Below are 20594 nucleotides of genomic sequence, written 5' to 3'. Positions count from 1 at the left end.
TATAAATATATGTATAAATAAAAGAAATGAACTAAACTATAATAGATAAAGGCAGAAAAAGAGTCTTTACGACCATCCTCCTTACCAACTCTATAGGGGATTCTTTATTCCTTTGAGAGGTGCCATCTACTTTTACAATAATCCAAAAAGGAGTCCCAGGTTTGTTTTGCTTCTTGGACTTCTTCCTTTAATTCCATTGTTATTTTATCCATTTCTATGATGTTGAGGGATTTTTGTAACCAGCTATCAATTGTCGGGACTTCTTCTGACCGCCAACATTGCGCTATCGACATCCTGGCAGTAGTAATCAGATATAAAATTTGTTTGAGGTGTTTCCTGAGATCTTGGTTAGCAGCCATGTTTAGCAGGAAAAGCTCGGGTTCCAGATTGATTTTAATTTTGTAGATGTTTTGGATAGTCTTCCTTACCAAATTCCAGAATTTTTTTATTTTGGGGCAAAGCCACCACATGTGGAAGAAATTACCCGACCTTCCCGCCCTACATTTCCAACAATCTGCTTTTTTATTTTTATATATTTTGCTCATTCTCGAGGGGGTTAGATACCAACGATGTATCATTTTCATCAAGTTCTCTCTTATGTCTGCACAGGCTGAGAATTTAATATCTTTACTCCAAGCTTTTTCCCATTGTTCTAAATTGATCGGGTGCCCTATATCTCCTGCCCATTTTATCATACAATGCTTAATTTGATTAGTTTCAAGTTCCAGTTTCAGACACATTTTGTAGAGTTTGGATATTCTCCCTTTCTTATCTTTATTTTTAATGATCTCTCCTAATTCCGTTTCATCTGGTCCTATCTGAAATTGTCTACTGTCTGTCTTGAATCTAGCCCAAAGTTGGCGATAGGGGAACCACTGCAATTTAATCCCTTCTCTTTCTAATTCTTCTTTAGATTTCATAGTCTTTTCATTTTCCTCTAACTTTAAAATTTCCTTATATCTAATCCATCCTTTACCCTCTGATCTTGTATTTCTCAAAAAGGCCTCCTGAGGTGACACCCAATCTGGGATCATTCTATACATTTTTCCTTTATAGATTTTCCAAATTCTAAAAAGTGACCTTCTCACGATATGATCTTCAAATAATTTATTACATTCTAATTTATTGTACCACAGGTAAGCATGCCAACCAAAGACCTTATTGAAACCTTCTAGATTTAGTAAGCTTTCTTTTTCCAAAGTTATCCAATCGATAAGCCAGTCCAAATTAGAAGCGTGATAATATAATTTAAAGTCTGGGAGGCCAAATCCTCCTCTCTCTTTAACATCTGTTAATGACTCCCAATTGATTCTTGGCTTTTTACCCGCCCAAATAAATTTAGTTATATCCTTTTTCCAATTACTAAAAATTTTATCGTTAGTTACAATTGGCAAATTCTGAAAAAGAAATAAAATTTTCGGGAGTACACTCATTTTAATAACAGCGATCTTACCTAATAAAGATATTTGCAATAAGGACCATTTTTCCAATTCCTTTTTGATTTCTTGCCAGATTTTTTTATAATTATTGTCAAATAAGTCGCTGTTTTTCTTAGTAATGTAAATTCCTAAATATTTAACTTTTTTTTGTATTTGTATTCCCAATTTTTCTTGTAGTTGTATTTGATTTCCCTTCCTCATATTGCAGGTAATTAGCGCAGACTTGGCCCTGTTGATCCTGAAGCCGGCACATTCTCCAAATTCCTCTATAATTTGTAATATTTTTTCCGCACTGTGCAAAGGGTCTTCCACTACTATCACCAAATCGTCTGCATACGCCATTATCTTAAATTCTTTACCTTTAACTCGAACTCCATGTATTTCTTTTTCTTCTCTTATAAGATTACACAAAATTTCAATGCACATTACAAACAATAATGGTGATAGGGGACAACCCTGCCTGGTTCCTTTTTCTATTTTGAAATATTCCGTTTTACCTCCATTAACTATGACTTTTGCCTTCTGTTCTGTATAAATTTTCTCTATCCAATTGATCCAATTGTTGCCTAAATCTAATTTGTACATCAATTCAATCATATATTGCCAATTTACGTTATCAAAAGCTTTTTCTGCATCCAGGAACAACAGTGCCAAGTCTACGCCCGGATTTTTATCATAACGCTCAATAATGTCAATTACTTTCCTAATATTGTGTTTGGCATGCCTACCTGGGAGGAAACCGTTCTGATCTTCATTAATCCAATTTTTTAGAACTGTTTTTAGTCTTTCCGCTAAAATGCTAGCAAATATCTTATAGTCTACATTTAAAAGTGAGATAGGTCGATAGTTTTGGGGATCGGCCAAATTTTTGTTTTCTTTGGGTATCAATACAATGTCTGCTTCTTTCCAAGAGTTCGGTATCCCTTTATCTTTAATTTCGTTTAACAATTTGTGTAGGGGGTCGATAATTTCTTCCACAAATAGTTTATAATATAACATTATGAATCCATCTGGACCGGGTGATTTTCCATTTTTTCCTCTTTTAATTGCCTCTCTTATTTCTTGTTTGGTAATTTCTCTATTGAGTATATCCTTGTCCTCGTTTCCTATTTTAATCCAGTTGGTTTTATTCCAAAATTTTCCCATTTTTTCCCTCTGTTCCTCACTCCCCTTCTTCCCTTGATATAAACCCTTATAGAAATTTTGAACAATTTGCTTAAGTTTAGCTTGTTCTGTGTGCGCACCAGACTCATCATGTAATTCCATAATTGTTTTCCCCTCTCTCATCTTCTTAACTTTATATGCTAGAAGTTTCCCAGCTTTATTCCCAAACTCAAAATATTTCTGTTTCGTGTATTTTAATTTTTTAACTACTTCATCTGTAGTTATCTGATCTAATTGTTTCTTTAAGAGAAGTATTTCTTTTTGAATTTTCCCCTTTTGCGGTTCTTTAATCCTGGCCAACTCTTTCTTTTGAATTTTCTCAGATATCTCCTTAATTAAGTTGGTTTGTTTTTTCTTTCTTTCACTACTTTTTTTCAGTAAGAAACCCCTAACCACTGCTTTTGAGGCATCCCATACAACGTTTAAACTCACATCTTCTGTTATGTTTTCCTTAAAGAAAAACTTAAGCTGTTCTTTCATTTGTTGCATAATTTTTTCGTCTTTGATTAGATATTCATTCATCCTCCAAGAAAATTCCCTTCTTATAAGATCCAGTTCTAAATAAATTGGGTTGTGGTCAGAGATTTTATTTATTTTGATTTCAGCTTTTTTGACATTCGTCCATAATTCTTTGGAAATAAAAAAGTAGTCAATTCTGGAGGCAGAGTTATGAGGGTGGGAGTAAAAAGTAAATTCTTTACTTGTACCATGTAATTTCCTCCAGGGATCAATTAGCGTCAGGGTTTCCAGCAAGTCAAATACACTCTGAGGGAGTTTCCCTTGTTTGACATCGATTTTCTTATGAGATATTCTGTCCAATAAGGGATCCACCACCCCATTCCAGTCCCCCATGAGTATATGTTGATCATATTTTAGATTATTTAGCTTCTTTGTCACACTTTTAAAAAACTTAGATTTGTTTCCAATTGGTCCGTAAATCCCCACAATTAAGATTTGCTTCCCCTCCCACTGTATCTCAATTATTATAAATCGCCCTTCTTCATCACTCCAGATTTCTTTAGCTTTAATTTCTTTTTTAACAAAAATGGCTACTCCATTATTTTTCCTACTTCCTGCTGCAATGAAAGATTGTCCTAATTTGGGGTTTCTCAAATATTTTTCTTCCTTTTTCCTAATTCTTGTCTCTTGGATACAAGAGATATCGTATTTCCCTTTTTCTAGTGTGTGGAAGACCTTCTTTCTTTTATAAGGGGAGTTCATTCCTTTTACGTTCCAGGAAAGTAGTTTCATTATACGTTATATTTTCTCCCCAAACTTTATTTCTCTTTATAAAAGTGTGGCTCCGCTTCTTCTCTCTTCCTCTACTTCCTCCCCTTCTCTTTGACTCGTCTCTTCCGTTTCCTTTTCTTCCCGTAATCTTCCTTCTACTTCCCCTATCAGATCTTCAATGTTTTCCTCTTCTAGAAGAAGACCTCCCACTGCTCCAAACAGAGCTTCCTCCCTTGTATCTCCTTCCCTTTCATTCTGTTTCTCCTTCTCATCTTCTGGATTCTGTCTTGCTTCAGCTTCCTCTCTTCGCTTGCCTCTTCTTTCTTCTTCTTCTTGCTTTTTTGTGTCTTTATTCTGAGAGCTTTCTCCCTCATCATCTTTTCCTCTTTCTTCTTCTCTGAACCATCTATGGAAAAAAGATCTTGCTTTTTCAATCGTGTCGATTTTTACTTGTTTTTGTTTCCAAGTAAAGGAAAGTCCTTCTATTGGTTCCCAGCGGTAGCGGATATTTTTCTTTTGTAGCATCCTTGTAAGTGCAGTATATTCCTTTCTTCTACGCAGCACCTCTCCTGGGACATCTTTAAACAACATGATTTCTGCCCCATCAATTATTAATTTCTTTTCGTAACTGGCTTGAATTATTTGGTCTCTAATCCTCTCCCTAGTGAAGTAAGCCACTATGTCACGCGGTACATTTCTGGTTCTGGCGGCCACTGAGCTGACGCGGAACATCTTGTCCACGTCCATATCCAAATATTCTTTAGAACAATCTATTAATTTGGCTAAAGCTGGTACAATCTCTTCATATAAATTTTCATTTTGTCTCTCCTTCACCCCTCTTATCTTGATGCATTTCCGTCTATCTTTAATTTCTTTCATTCTAGCAAAGTTCCTTTCCTGCTCTACTGTTTGTGTAAGGGTTCTGGTTACATTGTCAATCTTTCCCGTTTTGGTTTCTAGCTGTTTTACTTTATTTTCCAGAAGCTTCATATCTCTTGTCACTCCTTTTAAGGTGTCTTTCAAATCATCAATGTCGGCTTTAAAGTCCCTCCTTAATTCTTCCCTCGAATCTTTTATTTCTTGTCTTATATTTTTTTCCATTTGTTGCATTGCCTCCAAAATTTTACTTTCTACACTTTTCGGCTCCAATGAAGTTCTCCGCCCCTGTATTTGTATCTGTTTAAGTTCCTGTTGGTGATACTTTCTTTCCATTTCTCTTGTTCTAACCCCTATTTTTTCCATTATACTATTATTAAATTGTTCTAATTTCGCTTCAAGCCAACCTTCTACAAAAGACCCCCTCAAAATTGCTTTTAACACAGGCTTAACCATACACTTCACTAGGTTATGCAATTTACACTATTTCCAGCAGGTGGCGCAAAAGGGTAACTTATTATCTACTGCACTTCCCTCTTTACTGGCCAATTCTCTTTGTTAAGCAGGGAACTCACTTCCTTCTGTTTGTTCACTTCTCCCCCTCTCCTTTTCCGGAATTCCACGTGGAGCGCGACCTTGAAAACGCCAAAGCCTCTCTCCCCCCCGACAGGTATTTCTCTTTATAGTCTTTTATCTCCTTTACTTTAAATCCGATAGTCCAGTAGCCTTTAGCTTATTATTAATAAGAAGGGGGAGCTAGAGAGGGAAACAAAGAAAAACTCCCTTTCGGCCTGTATTTTCCTTTATCAATCCTTTAACTTTCCACCTTCCACTCTTCACTACTAATCTATAACCCACAAGAAGAAGATAAACTTCTCCTCACTTTGGTTTCCCTTCTTTTAACAAATCAGTCCTTATCACGGTTCCCTCTTTCCCGCCTGCTTCTCCTCCAAGACTCCTCTCCTCCGATTTTGCCGCTTCTCCTCCAGGTCCGCCGCCTCTCTAACCGCCTCTCCTCTCGGTCATCCGCTTCCGCGTCTACTTCTCCTCCAGGTCCGCGGTCTCTCTGTCCACTTCTCCTCCAAGTCCTCCGCTTTCCCGTCTGCTTCTCCTCCAGGTCCGCCGCCTCTCTATCCGCTGCTCCTCCCGATCCTCCGCTTTCCCGTCTGCTTCTCCTCCAGGTCCGCCGCCTCTCTGTCCGCTTCTCCTCCCGATCCTCCACTTTCCCCTCCACCTCTCCTCCGGGTCTACCACCTCTCCGTCCGCTTCTCCTCCCAGTCCTCCGCTTCCCCGTCCGCTTCACCACCAAGTCCGCCGCTCTCCGTCTGCTTAACCACCTCTCAGGACTTTGTTATTATTATTTTTTCTCCTCTTTGCCCCAGCTTTCTCCAACACCTTCTTCCTTCTCCCTCCTTCACCTCTCCGCCTTTCTCTCTCCAGCTCTTTTCTCCCTCCGTTAGGTTTTAAACATATAGGGCTTCCTCAAATTTAGTTTGTTTCACCTCCGTTTTCCCTTGCATTCGGTGTTGCTATTTTTGCCGAGGTTGTAACAAAATATCAGCTCTTCTTTTCTCCTTTTGGAGGTTTGTCTTCTAATCATAAAAAAAACTACCGGTACGGCGAGATTAGAGCCGGTCTTGGGCTCCCTTTCCGAGACTGCGGGTTGCTCGCGTCCTTATCCGTTCCTCTGATCGTTGCCTCTCAGAGGGCAGTAAAAGCTGCCCTTCCAGGGTGCTGATCAGAGCTCTGGAGAAAAACCCCGTGAGCCCATCCGAAGCCCCCTTCTCAGGGAGAGTTCTCTGGCTTTAATTTTGCCAAAACCACCTCGGAAGGCACTGCTTGCCACGCGCAGCTATGGCTTGCAGCTATTCACCTCGCCATCTTGGACCGGAAGTCTCCGCCCTCAACACTTTTCATTGACTGCGCTAACAAACTTCTGGGGGTCGAAATCCAAAACATCTGGGGGTTCAAGGTTCCCCAGCCTTCTAGATTTTAACCTGTTATACTTATTTTAGTGGCCCATGATTGCCATCAATCTGTAGCACAAAAAGCCAGATGATTACTACAAGATGAAGATGTGAGCTTCTGAAAAATGGCTCACACATACAGATGAATTACTCGTCCCTCCAAGTTTGCGGCTTTGACTTTTGCAGATCTGTTTATTCACGGATTTTATTATATGTTCTCTCTAGGAATATCTAGGTCCCCCAATGCAACTCTATGGTCAACTTTAACCAAAAGTCACACTGAAGACCTAGAGATTCCTAGAGACTTCTCTAAGCATTTCTTCTTCATGTTCTTTGCGAATCCCACAAATGGGTTATATCTGCACCTGCACAGTAAACTTTGGAAACTTCTGGAATCACTGGGCAAAACTTCAATTGCAATTTTTGGCGGTAGCTCCACCCACCCTTATATAGCCCCTACTGTTCCCGCTCTTTCTCCACTTCCTTTCGTCCGCCACACTAGCAGCTTGTTGGAATCACTTGTGCTGATTACTTTCGGTTTGACCTAACTGACTGTACTTGACCACTCTTTTGTGACCTCAACTCCGGTTGAAATGGCCTCTTTTAAGTGCATTAGCAAGTGTGGTGGGAAAACCTACACTTTGGATCGCCGGGATTGGTGTGCCCTGTGTTTGGGAGAGACCCATAATGTGAAGACTTGTCCTCTCTGCAAGTCCATGACCACACAGGCCCTTAAATATCAAGAGCTCAAGCTAAAGGCAGCTCCTTGGGAACAAGCTCTCACACTGGCCTCTGCTCCTGCCATAGAAAATTCTTCAGCGGCTCACCCTTCTATCTCCGGTAAGAGAAGGAAAATTCAAGGGGGAAATCTAAGGAAAAATCCTCTAACGACAGAAAGACTTCCCGATCAGATAAGGAACAGAGCGAGGACTCCAGGAAGACTTCTAACAAGCATTCAGAAGAGAGCCCTTCCATGTTAAGGGGGATAAACCATCTGACCGTTCGGCTTTGAAATAGGCTCGTTCCACTTCACTACTTGGCAAATCGGGCCATAAAGAGTCCTTAGTTTTGACCAAAGCTCCATCTGCCTCCCTTGGTGCCGATCCTGATTGGTCGCCCTCGACTCTGGCAGTTGTGAGGGTTGAGACACAGCCAATTCTATCAGGTGAGATGTCTCAGATTGTCTGTTTTGATACCAACACCAAGACAGAGGGAGAGGTTTGGGATACAGACCCTCCGACCTGGACTCCAAACCTACCAGGTCAGGTTGGAGTCAATTGCTCATGGGCTCAAATCCTGCCTCCTCGACGGGACTGAGCACTACCCAGTCCTTCCCTTGGCAATTTACCAGCAAGATACTAAAATCAGGATCTCTCACCTATTCCTTTTATTACAATTTGGTCTATCATATTTTAAGGAGGAAAAATAAAATAAACCCAGCCAGTTCCTCACCTGACCACACCTGAAGAGAGCTTTGGCATTCTTCTCATCTAGCTCTAAAGCCTTCTCTCCATAGGTGAGTGCTCGGGATGGGCGGTTCAGCTTTAAGTAAGTGAATGACAAATTCAGGAAGACGAGAAGCTTGGCAGAATCAACTTTCACTTGTTCATCCTCCTTGGCAGTCACATGATTTAAAATTGAAGAGGCCTGAAAGGGAATTGGGGGAAGCTATTGTTATTTACAGTCTTGTGGGAAACAGTAGTATTTCAGCAGAAAGATCTGAAATGAAGGTTAGGTAAGCAAAAATTGGTATCAGACTGTGTGAGAAATCTTTTTAATAGGATATACTATTCTTTTTTTAACTATGTTTTAAGGTGTTTTAACTGTTGTAGTTTTTAACAGAATTGTTTAATTTTTAAAAAAGTTTTGCATTATATAGATTTTTAGTGCACTTCATTTTTAAGTTGATGTGAATTGCCTTGGGTCCTATGCTTGAAAAAAAGGTGGAATACAAATAAGTAAATAAATCACTGGAGAAACTCCTAGTGATTATGGTACATACTGGTTAGCAGGGACACAAACGTGGAAGAAAAATGGTGTATAATTATTGCCTTACAAGAAATATGAATACTGTCACATAGCAGAAAAGTGGTACTTCTTTACATATTTTCTCTCCTATTTGAAAGCTAACTACAAATTCACACACCAACTTATTTGTGTACTTTAGATTTACGCTAATGGAAAATCCACCTTTCCTTTCTTTTCAAATCCACAGAATCACACCCTCAAAAGTCCTCGATGGGAGCCTAATGTACTCAGGTGGAAAAAAATGTACAGCTGATGTGGTGAAGCAAAAATATGGTCCTTTTACATTATCTGAAATCCTTTAAAAACTGGAGGCTATCATCTCCACCTTTGCTGTGCATTTCCAAAGATTTAAAGGAGATTATGAACCTCGAATCTCACAACTTGGGGGCAAAACACCACAGTATATCCCCTGCCACCTTTAAAACCAACCCATGGCAGTTTCAGCGGCACACTTTCTGCAACCAACCATCCTGAGGATATCTCTGAGTGCCTTAGGCTATATTAAAAGATAGCATCTATTTAATAGTCTTTTTAATGGAAGACCATGTGCTTTGCCTGAAGAAGGTCCCAGTTTAATCTCAGACACCACCAGTAAAGAGGATCACTGCTGAAAGGACTAGAAAAGAGAAGCTATCACAGCATAAATAACACCAGACTTGAGACACTGTTGCCTGATTCTGTACGAAGCTAGTTCACTCATATAAGTTAACGTATGTAAAGCCTGAGAAGTTATTTTCATAATGCCTCTCAAACTCTGGAAATTGCTCATTTAGAGATATGGGTGCATCTACACTGTAGAAATAACATAGCTTGATGCCACTTTAACTGCAGGACTCCATCCTATGCAATCCTAGGATTTGTAGATTTGTGAGACACTGGCACTCTTTGGCAAAAACCTTGTAAAATAACAAATCCCAGGATTTCATATGATGGAGCTAAAACACTTAAAGTAGTATTAATCTTCTTTATTTCTACAGTGTAGATGCACCCAATGTCTTTTGCATAGGCCAAAAGGTCTGACTGTACATTGCTTATAACTCGTTCTCCCTTCTTTCATAATAGCTCCTTTGCTTTACCCGCTTATATCTTTCCTTAGCATCCATAAAATGTCTCTCACGGAAGAGGTAATTTCCAAACTCTCGTTCTGTTTCTGCAACCTTCAACACTTTCTGGAGTGGAAGTCTGCCCTGTTGCTCCTGTGTAGAGAAATCCAGTCAAAAACTCGTCAACAGATACATTCAAACAGAGTTGATACGTAGAAAAATTACTATTATTATATAAATGAAGTCCCTGTCAGGAATGGAACAGAAAGATGTTTAACTAAAAAGGGAGGGGGGGGGAGGATATACATAAATTAGATAATATTCCAATAAGGGGTGGAAAAAGCAAATTTTCTTAAGAATGACCAATAGCAGATACAGAAGATGAAAATCAGACAGCAGCTTCATTATTAAAGATTTCAGTTTTGCTTGAGAATTGAGGTGATTTTGAACAAGGTGAATGCATGCAGCTTTTAAATTTATTATTCATGTGTCCCAATTACAGTTTATAGGGATCAGGAAAGATTACACTGCCTTTCTCTTAGGTGTCATTACAGATAACATTACAAATAATACAGTATAGGCTCAGACTAATGTAGTGATAACAGCCAAGCAATCCAGAAAGAATTTTTCCAAAGCCTGGACTGACCAATCCCACTGTTTTGCACTGTAGTTCCCAACCTGCCACTTGAACTGTACAGTATTTGCTCCATCTATTTCAATGCTCCCTACTCTGGTTGGCAGCAGCTATGATTTCAAAGGTTCTTAGGTAAAGGTTTTCCCTTGACAAGATTGTTTAGTTGTGTCTTACTGTAGAGGACAGTGCTCATCTCCATTATTAAGCCGAAGAGTTAGCACTGTCAAAGATAACTCCATGGTCATGTTGATGGCATGACTGCACAGAACGATTTTACCTTCCCACCAAAGTGGTACCTATTTATCTACTTGCACTTTTACATGCTTTCAAACTGCTAGGTTGACAGAAGCTGGGACTAGTGCCTTGAACTGCCAACCTGCTGATTTTACAATCATCAGTCAGCCTCTTAAGTGCTGAGCCACCATGTCCCTTACAGTCCCAAAGGCTCTTAATTAGTGTTAATATCCAGTTTCTTAACTGGAAATGCCAAAGACTGCACTGGAATCTTCAGAATGCAGAACATGTGCTCAACCCACTGAATTATGTCTTGCTTCCAAGCACCTGGCCTGCATGACATAGGCACTGGCGCAAGTGCTCTGTGGTGCACTTGGTTTCTGTGTGCAGTACATTCCAGATTATGAAGGCTAGTTCTACTAGGGAAGAAAGAGACAGGATCAACTTTCTCAGGCTACAATTCAACAGTCTATATAGACTGTTCTATTTGACTGTATAGACTCAGAGTAGTATCATTTCCTTAACCAAGACATAGATGAAAGAACTGTACCCATAACATGAATCAGAATGATTAGAATTAGATGAGCTTCTTCATATATGAAAAACTCATTGCAGCATGCTATCGATGCAGACCAAGAACGGAAAAGTTACCTTTTTCAGACTTCAATTTCCTGTGGTCATCCCAGCAGAGGGAATTACAATTCCACAAGAGCAACTTTTCCAGGCAAGAAATTGTATCAGTTGATGTTGCCTTTCTGATATCAGCTGCTGTTGCCCTGATCCCTACTTCACTTTTCTAGAAACTTTCCAGTCTTTGATGGTATGAGCATATCTTTCCGTGCAACCACACATGCACTATTTAATGCTACACTTAAGGTCTGTAAACTGCAACATTCACAAAAATCCACGGAATGCTTAACTACAGAATTGTAGTTAACATGCACTACTTAATGCCACGCTTAAGGTCTGTAAACTGCAACATTCACAAAAATCCACTGAATGCTTAACTACAGAATTTGTACCACTGTATTCAGCAGAATTGAGTAAGTAACAACTGGACAGGGCTATAACATTTCAGAAACTATGTTCCTCTCCTCTGAGGGGGCCTTCAATCCAGATTTAGGGGACAGAGGAGAAAGAACAGCAAACACACTTTCATCTTTGTGTTGTTTTTAAAACACACCCTCCCTGTTGCATTCCTACAGGAACACAGCAATGGGGATTCTAGTGATGAGAGACAGACCTATTTTAGTGCCACGAGCATAGCCAGAGTGGGTGGGGAATAAAAGGAGACCTAGAACTTGACATATATTTCCATGATTCATGTGACAGCTGCAAGTGCAGGTGTCTCCCTACTGCTGACCAGTGCCATGTCTCTCTTGCTTCCTTAATCCCCTGACTTTAGAGAACTAAATTTCCTTTGCATTGACTGTATGCAGAAAGTTGTAAGCTCAGTTGCAACAAAGCAGATCTGAAATTCTCATTTCCAATTCCGCTGCATGTCTCCTACACACCGCCATGAGGAGAGAGGAGCTGAAGATGAGAGCAGTACTTGAAAGGCTGCTTGGCATTTCTGTCGTGGTCAACCGCAGAGCCAGTAAGATGTGATTTTCACTGCTCAGTCAGATTCAGAAGCACTTCTGCCCCTTGTGTTCTTTCTTCCTTTGTGTTCTCTTGAACTGTCCTCTTTCCACTCATGCACTTACACCTTCTTCTGCTGGCACAGGAGGCTGGAAACCATAATCTTAGCATTCCCTTTGTTTTAGAAAAAACTGACATTTTCAGATGCTTTCACACTGTTGCATTATATTCCTAAAATGTGGACTCTAATGGAGAACTGCATAAATGGACTATCTGTACCCTTATAAGTAAAGAGGGGAAAAAACCCAAACAAGTTTGGAAGATAAACATCTCCCTCCATCACACAATGGTCTAAAGATCTCAATGTTCTATTTACATTGCAGTCTGAAGGAACTACACAAATTATTCAGAGAATTCTCCACCGAATAGAATGTAGTAAGATCCAGAAAGATGCAAATCATGTCCCTTGCCCTAAATTTTCAAAGGGGTAGGCAAGATGATACAGGTCTTTCAGATCTTTACTGTGGTCTGTTAGTCTTAGTGTGTAAAAGCAATAAATCTGCTTACCAAAAGTCAGTTTCCCTGGGTTCAAAACTCTCTCTGAGATTCTTTTTGTTATATGTGCAATAGCAAGGACTCTTGTATTAATACAATGCGCCCTTCCCTTACATGGGTGATCCGTTTCAGAAACACACTCCTGGAAATACTGTGTATGGTGGAGCCCCATTGAAAATAATGGGGCTTGTGCCCACGGTGCATGCACCATTGCTTTTTCTGGCACACTGCTTTCAGCTTTCTGAAAGCTGCATATGGTGAGCCTGCGTATGATGTGGGTTCACTGTATATATGTAGTGTGCCATGATGCCATCGTCTTTGATCATACCTCTGCTAATGGATTGGAATTCGTGAATATAATTCAATTCAGTTATTTCTCTTTCTAGTCTTGCTTTGTAATTTCCCTGTTCATGGACCACGACTCGTAAATCCATTACTGCATGTCAGACAAGTTGAAATGTTCTGCAACTGGTTTTTAGATACTGCCATTTCTAATGCCAATTTGTATCCATTAATCCTCTTGAATAGAAACTGTCCCATTTGTCCAGTGTTGAGTGTAGAGGAGCATAGCTGCCAATGGCATATGTATGATGGCATATATTACATTGGATGAAGAGCAAGTAAATGCAGCTTTGATGTTGTGGGGGATGTTATTGGTATCTGTAATATGGTTCCCACAGTAGATGTGGGGACAGAGTTGGTATCAGGGATTGTGACAGGGTCCTGTCCCTGCATTACAATGCATATAGTGTATCCTATTGTAATTGAGAAGTTGTTTTTGATTTGGAGGCTATCTGTAGGCCAGTAAAGGCCTGTCTTCCAAAGCAGGGTGCTTATTAATCTTGCTTTGTTGATTTGTTTTTTCATTTCCATAGGTAGGTGTTGTTATTTGAGCAATGCTTGGTGTAAATCCAAGAGTTCTGAGTCTCTGTTTCGTGGGTCTCAGCAGATATGGTTGTGTCAAAGGGCTTGGTGAAAACAATACATTTGGTGGTGTGTTCTGGGTGTGGATTGGAAGCATGTCACCGTGTAGCAATTGGTGGGATTTTTATAAGAGCATGGTGCTTAGACTTCCATTGTGCAGTTACATGATAGTTACATGAAAGTAAATTTGTTTTGTGGATTGTTCCAGGCTCGACTTGATGGCATGGAAGCTGTTGAAATCCTGGTGGAACTTCTCAGGTGATTGCTTTCCATGTAGTTTAAGATGTCTTCGAGGAATCATAGGAGTTTATCACACAGGGGAAATCCCGTGCAAAAACGGGATTGAAAAGGTAGGAAAAAACCCACAAAAGTAGGTTGATTTTCACACATGTCGTTGTTAAACTTGTATTAACTCAAACAGAATGTAAACAAAAGCTGCTCCTTTTTACTTTGGGGATTTTCCGAAAGTAAAAAGGAGCAGTTTTTGTCTACTTTCCCTCCACTTTCCGTTTGGGTTAATATTAGTTTAACAATGATGCCATGTAAAAATCAACCCACTTTTGCGGGTTTTCCCCAATTTAAACCCCTGTTTTTGCACAGGATTTCCCCTGTGTGATAGATTTCATAGAAAGGAGAGTTTTTTGAGTGCATATGCTGAGGAAGCATTTTCAGTCAGCCATGAAAATATTTGCATACTGTGGTGCCATGTGGATGCCTATGGCAGTGCCACTGATTTGGACATACATACTATTCTCAAAAAAGAAGTAGTTATGAGTAAGCACAAAGTGGCAGAGTTAAATGGCTAGGTCTACTGTAGGGACTGTGCAACCAGCTCCAAAGGAGTGGCCTCCAGCTGCCACTTTTTCACCCAGATTGGAGCTGCGGCTGGAGGCCACTCCTTAATATCACTCAGAGAGCCTTACACCGGTGCGCACCCCATTCAGGTTAATAGCGGTCACCCCTCCACGGATTTCCATTGGAGGGGCGACTGTAGTCTTAAAGGCGCTGCCACATCTTTTCCTTTCTTCTTCCTTTCCATGCTGAAAAAGACTAACTTCTGTGAAAATTAGACTGCAACATTTATCTTACAGTCAATTCTTTCTCCTCCCCTGACTCCTTTTCCTTCCTGGACTCCTTTTCTTTCCCTGCATTTTTGTTGAGTTGTGGTGGTATTTTCCCTTTTGTATATTAAAAAATAATTAAAAGGGGATTAAAGGACAAATATGAAATGATGTTGATGACATCATTCCGTTAGGCATTGTTGGACAGTGTGAACGAAGAAAAATCTGTGATTGATGAGCAACCCTGCCCTATTTTGTTGGGATTATCTTTGTTCCCACAACAATGGTTTATCCCACAGTTTGAGGAACAGTTACATAGAATGGCCCGTTACGTAGACTTCAGCGACATCATCACTCACCACTGGCTATGCAGGCTGTAACTACTGAATGTTGCTATCTGTAAACACCTGGAGGGCCAGATGTTCCTCATCCATAAAGGGAACATGAAGGATTTATATTCAGTTCAGATTTCTAGATAGGTACTCACAGGAGTTAGGTCAAAAAACTGGTCAGTTTCAGCAGAGTCCAGGAAGCCCAAAAGCTCCACTTCAAACATCACTGTGGCATTGGGAGGGATCAAGGGAGGGCAGCCCATCACTCCAAAAGCATAATCTGGCTTGAACAGGTATCGCGCCAGCTCTCCTTTCTTCATTGTCAGAAGTCCAACTTCCATACCCCGGAGTGTAATGTCTGGGAAGGCAGAAAAGGAAAAATTTCTTTTTTAAAAGTTTGTATGGTGGATCAGTAGACCTTGAAGTGCAAGGCCAAAGTGCAAGACTCAAAGATGGAGAATGAAGGAAGGAGTGAGCAGAACTCATATTATATGAACTACTCCTCACTGTTAAGGAGAGCTGCAAAATCCATACTGTACTTAACACCTTTTTAGAGCCTAAATGCCCTAAAGGCAAAAGATCTTGTCTGTGGAAGCTAAGCAGCCCTGATTAGTACTTGGATGGGAAACCACCAACAGATACTAAGTGCTATCGGCAGTATTTCGGAGGAAGTAACTGGCAAAACCACCTCTGAGGATTCCTTGCCTAAGAAAATGCAATGAAATTCATGGAATAGCCATGAGTCAACAGGTGACTTAAAGGCATGCGTGCGCACACACACATATGTGCACACATACCTTCATTAGACAAACTGAATGTTTACAAAAATATGAGTAAGCTTTTGAGATTTCTGGATCTCTTCATCAAGTAACACACTACAAAAAGCCAGAGGTGGAGGGTGCAAAAATAAAAATAAACATAAAAGGCCAACTTGATGCTGAAGTCATTGATTTGCATGATAAGTCTAGCAGGTGGAATGAGGTGTTTCTATCAAATAAGGTTCCAGTAGGTGAATAAAAAGAAATTCACTATCCTTTACCTTCTTCCTTGTGACATCTTGCTTGATATGGAGCTCATGTCTCAAAAATATAAGATATATTTGTGTCCATTTGCTTGACCTGATTAGTTTTTCTCATGGCCAACACTGGTACCTTTACTTTTCAAATAAGGGAAAGAGAGCTTTGAAGGGCACAAGGCCACAGGTCTACCTGAACTCAAGGAGCAGCCTCTGCATACTAGAGAAGATGGTAAATCACATTTAGACCTCCACCCCCTTCAAAAATATTCTGCCATCCAAGCCTTACCTTCGCCAAGTTTCATGAGTTTAGGATTCTTCCTGAAGCAGTTTGTGTCAAAAGGTCTGTCCATGTATTCTAAATACCCTGAAAACTTCACTGAAAAGGGTAAGTTAGAGATGAGAAAATTAATTTTAGTTAGGAGTACCAAACACATTTGTTATTACATTAGTAACAGACAGTAACAGACAAGTACTTAACTTATGTATCTTCCCAAAAACTTGGTGAATAACAGAGAAAACATCACTTTTATTTATTAAATATAACCATTCTTTCAAGTCCAAATTATGGTATAACATTTTCTAATATCACTACAGATATTGTGATATCCATTCATCTACACATGCACAATTTCCAAACATGAAAACAAAAACTTAAGACTTCTCAGCATACTTTAGGAGAAATTCATCACAGTAAAGTTTAAAGGATCAGAAGAATTTCCATGACAAAATCTAGAAACAAATAGAATAGCTATCCTAATTTTGATCACCCACTTCCACAGCTATGTCACATGTTAAATGTATTCATGCATCAATGGTACAATCCTATAGTGCATTACTGTCATAGTAAAGCTTGAATCTTCTCCTCCAAGGGCTCCAAGTTCTACACCACTTTAACTGTCATGGCTCCATCCTGTAGAATCCTGGAATTTGTTGTTTGTTGTGGCACCAAAGCTCTCTGACAGAAAAGGTTAAATATCTCACAAAACATGGCATTGAGCCATGGCAATTAAAGCAGTATTAAATTGCATCAGTTCTGCAATGTAGATGCAGCCAAGGTCTGCAAAAGGACTCTTGGTTCACCACTTAGGTCGCCATTCCATGTCTTGCAAATAGATATGTAGTCCTCATCTTGATCAATAAAGCTCCATTCCTGGAGCTAGTGTAAACAAATTCCCTCATTACAGACAATGATGATGGAAACCACGACAAACAACACAAAGTGCAAGGGGTGAACACTCCTGCACCTCATTCTGCCCTGCAAACACAGTAAGCACATTTACTACAGCATGACACTGTCTTACTTAATACAGATGCATCAGGAGGAACTGTTTCACCGCAGCCAGCATGGACGACCTCCTTCAACACTCCACCGTCACCCGTGATGTCGTGCATCCATTGACTCCTTTGGAGATGAGACTTGGAACAGTGGAAAGAAGAGCAGGGCCAAGCATGTCACATTGCTAAGATGGGGTTCCTTCAACTGTTTCACGTAGCAAACTACATACATCAACTAACTTTGCTGTTTATTTCTCATGAACTCTACATCCACACACAGAGAAAAACAGTCAAAACTGCCACAGCCAAAGCTAAATAAGACCTGAAGATAAACACTTCACTGCTGTAAGTATTTTATAACCAAGTGGTATACAATTACAATTGGCACTATAGGAATCTCTAGTTCCTCCAGTGCAACTCTGCCAGATGTTGACCATAGAGACACACTGGAGGACCTAGAGATCCCTAAAGAAAACACTTCTCTGGGCATTTGTAAGTCTTCCAGCACGATTCTATGATCAACCTCCACTTGATGTTGACCACAGAGTTGTGCAGGAGGACCTAGCAATTCCTAGAAGGGTGTTCTTTCAATTAAAAAACAACACTATTTATTATTATTATTATTTGTGGGTTTTCCACTTTCTCAGGGGTTTTGTAACCCTAAGCCCAGCAAAAGTGGAGAGACCACTGTAGGTTGTTCTTAGCTTTTCAAAGTTGATTCAGGACAAGAAACAGGAATTTCCTTTATGTGGGAGGAGAGAAATAAAAGCTGCTGTTGTTGTTGTGTGCCTTCAAGTAATTTCCAATTTATGGTGACCCTAAGGTGATCCTATCATGGGGTTTTCTTGGCAAGATTTGTTCAGAGGAGGTTTGCCATTGCCTTCACCTGAGGTTGAGAGAGTGTGACTTGCCTAAGGTCACCCAGTGAGTTTCATGGCTGAGTTGGGAATCGAACCCTGGTCTCCAGAGTCGTAGTCCAGCACTCAAACTACTACTCCACACTGGCTACGGTGACCCTAATATGAATATCACAGGGTTTCCTTAGCAAGGGGATTCTCCAGACAGGCTTTCTCTGAGGCTGAAAGAAAGTGACTTGGTCACCCATCGGGTTTCCATGGCTGAGTGGGAATTCGAACACTGGTCTCTCAAGGTCCAGCCTTCAATCCACTACATCTTGTGTGGGTTAAGGCCACTTAATATGAATTTTGGAGCTTCAGAAGGGACTGTATAGCAAGAGAGCTTCTCTACGTTGTATGAAAAAGGTGCTTGCAGTAGGTCAATTCCCTCCTAAAATGGCCTCTATAAGGCAACACAATTTCCTACACCTCTGTGAATTATGTGTATGGTTTTAGAGGAAGTGTGTGTGTGTGTGTGTGTGTGTGTGTGTCTTGACTCAGTTTTAGGTTTAGGTAGTAACCTCTGAGTTTCTACATTCCATTAAGAAAATGAATAAATAAAAGGGGGAGACTCTCTGCACACACACACACACACACACACACAGAAACGTAATTGAGAAAGAATGGCTTCTGGTAAATGAGTTTTGCAAGAACAGATGGAACTAAACTATAGGTAGAATAATAGGATGACAGGAAAATAAGATGAACTTGGAAAGGGGAGGGAAAGTCTCTTGCATCACATGAGTATAAAACTTTGTGACTATTGAGATATATGGGAATATATCATAAAAGAACCAAAGAACAATAAATTCTAAGGAAGAAAGGATGACCTTGCGAGAGACACTGAGGAAGTAAGTGTTTTAGGGGTAGTGTTTTATGTTGTTAAGTAAATTCTAATGTATATTACTGGGTGGATATGCTTATGTTCAAAGAAAAATAAAGTGTGTGTGTGTATATGTGTATATTCCAAAAAGCATAGCTTCCACCATGCACACACAATATATATACATATTTGTGCATGTGTGTGTTGGACTATAACACACACACATATATACAGATCCTACTTAAAAGTGGTGTCAAACTGCATTACACTCAGCCCTCCCTATCCACAGGGTCTTGATCCATGGATTTAACCATCCATCTACCCATACACACAATACACACACACATATTTGTGTGTGTGTTGGACTATAACACACACACACACACATATATAATATACATGTATATATTCTATGTGTGTGTGTGTGTGTGGTTGAATCCATGGATCAAGAACCTGTGGATAGGGAGGGCTGACTGTCATGCAGTTTGACACCACTTTTAAGTGGGATTTGTAGTTTGGCAAAGGCCTTCACAGCCTTTTGTGCCAAAGAGTGCTGGGGGCTGGCTGTGTACCTTCAAGCCCTTTCTTATGGGGACCTTAAGGTGAACCTGTATGGCAGTGTTTTCTTGGCAAGGTTTGTCCAGAAAAGGGGGGTGCTTGCCCTTGCCTTCCCCCGAGGAGGCTGAGAGAGTGTGACTTCTTGCCCAGGGTCCCTAGAAGTGGCTTAACCGGCATTCTTTCTGCAGTCTACCTTTCAGCACCTTTTGGGGAGTCAGGGTGGCAGAAGCACTCTGCACATGGGCAGAGGCACTGAGCCCAAAGCAGTTTCAGTTCCCCCTGGCCTTACCACGGCGGCGTCGGCGGGGTCCCTTACTCTCTCCCCTCCGCCGCCGCCGGGCTCCCTCCGGGGGGCCATGCCGTTGCGTCGCCCGTTTTCTAAAGAGGGCCATTCTTCCTCGTCCTCCATCCTTCTTTGCCTCTGGGGCGCGCGTGACCGTCCGCACTTCCGGCCCAAACCTCCCTCGGCGCGGGATCGAACCGCGATAACGCGCCCCACGCTTTTCAGTCCAGCCAATTGAGGGCCCAGAGAGGGGATTGGCCTATTCACACAAAACACCCTTTACACGTGTCCAGAGGGCTTTGAGGGCAATGGTTTGAAGCGGTTAATGTGTGTGGCTGCATCCGATTTGGCACCGCTTTAACTCTTTTGAGTGGCTCAAGGCTATGGAATTCTGGGAGTTGGAGTTTGTTGTGAGGCCCAGAGCTCAAGGCTATGGAATTCTGGGAGCTGGAGTAAAGCTCCCAGAATTCCATAGCCCTGAGCTCTGGGCCTCACAACAAACTCCAACTCCCAGAATTCCATACCCCTGAGCCACACAAAGAGTTAAAGTGGTGCCAAACCAGATTATTTTTCCAGTGTGGATGCAGCTTATTGTTTCCGAGGCAAATCACTGGGTTTTCTATGTTTGTTTGCCATGGCCTTCTTTCTGAGGAGGCTGAGAGAGTGTGACTTT

General features: G+C 40.8%; 1 protein-coding gene across 2 annotated transcripts in view; it reads right to left on the bottom strand.

Annotated features, from left to right (window-relative positions):
- The window catches only part of LOC149312303 (inactive peptidyl-prolyl cis-trans isomerase FKBP6-like), a 28539-nt gene extending 8257 nt beyond the window's left edge, over positions 1 to 20282 (bottom strand). Inside the window, exons 1-6 of one of the 2 annotated variants that reach the window (XM_089526842.1) lie at positions 19928 to 20282; positions 17388 to 17502; positions 16373 to 16462; positions 15224 to 15426; positions 9781 to 9900; positions 8129 to 8323 (exon numbers count right to left, since the gene is read on the bottom strand). In XM_089526842.1, coding sequence (XP_089382968.1) covers positions 8129 to 8323; positions 9781 to 9900; positions 15224 to 15426; positions 16373 to 16462; positions 17388 to 17502; positions 19928 to 20047 — 843 coding nt within the window. In that variant the 5' untranslated portion in view covers positions 20048 to 20282. The remainder of the gene's footprint in view (positions 1 to 8128; positions 8324 to 9780; positions 9901 to 15223; positions 15427 to 16372; positions 16463 to 17387; positions 17503 to 19927) is intronic. The other variant, XM_089526841.1, reaches the window with a different exon arrangement.
- Positions 20283 to 20594: the final 312 nt, after the last annotated feature.

Source organism: Sceloporus occidentalis, unplaced genomic scaffold (assembly GCF_023333645.1).
Source record: "Sceloporus occidentalis isolate IW3139 unplaced genomic scaffold, rSceOcc1.0.p SCAF_5, whole genome shotgun sequence".
In the NCBI taxonomy this organism is placed as follows: domain Eukaryota; kingdom Metazoa; phylum Chordata; class Lepidosauria; order Squamata; family Phrynosomatidae; genus Sceloporus; species Sceloporus occidentalis.
This window is presented reverse-complemented; position numbering and strand designations above follow the sequence as displayed.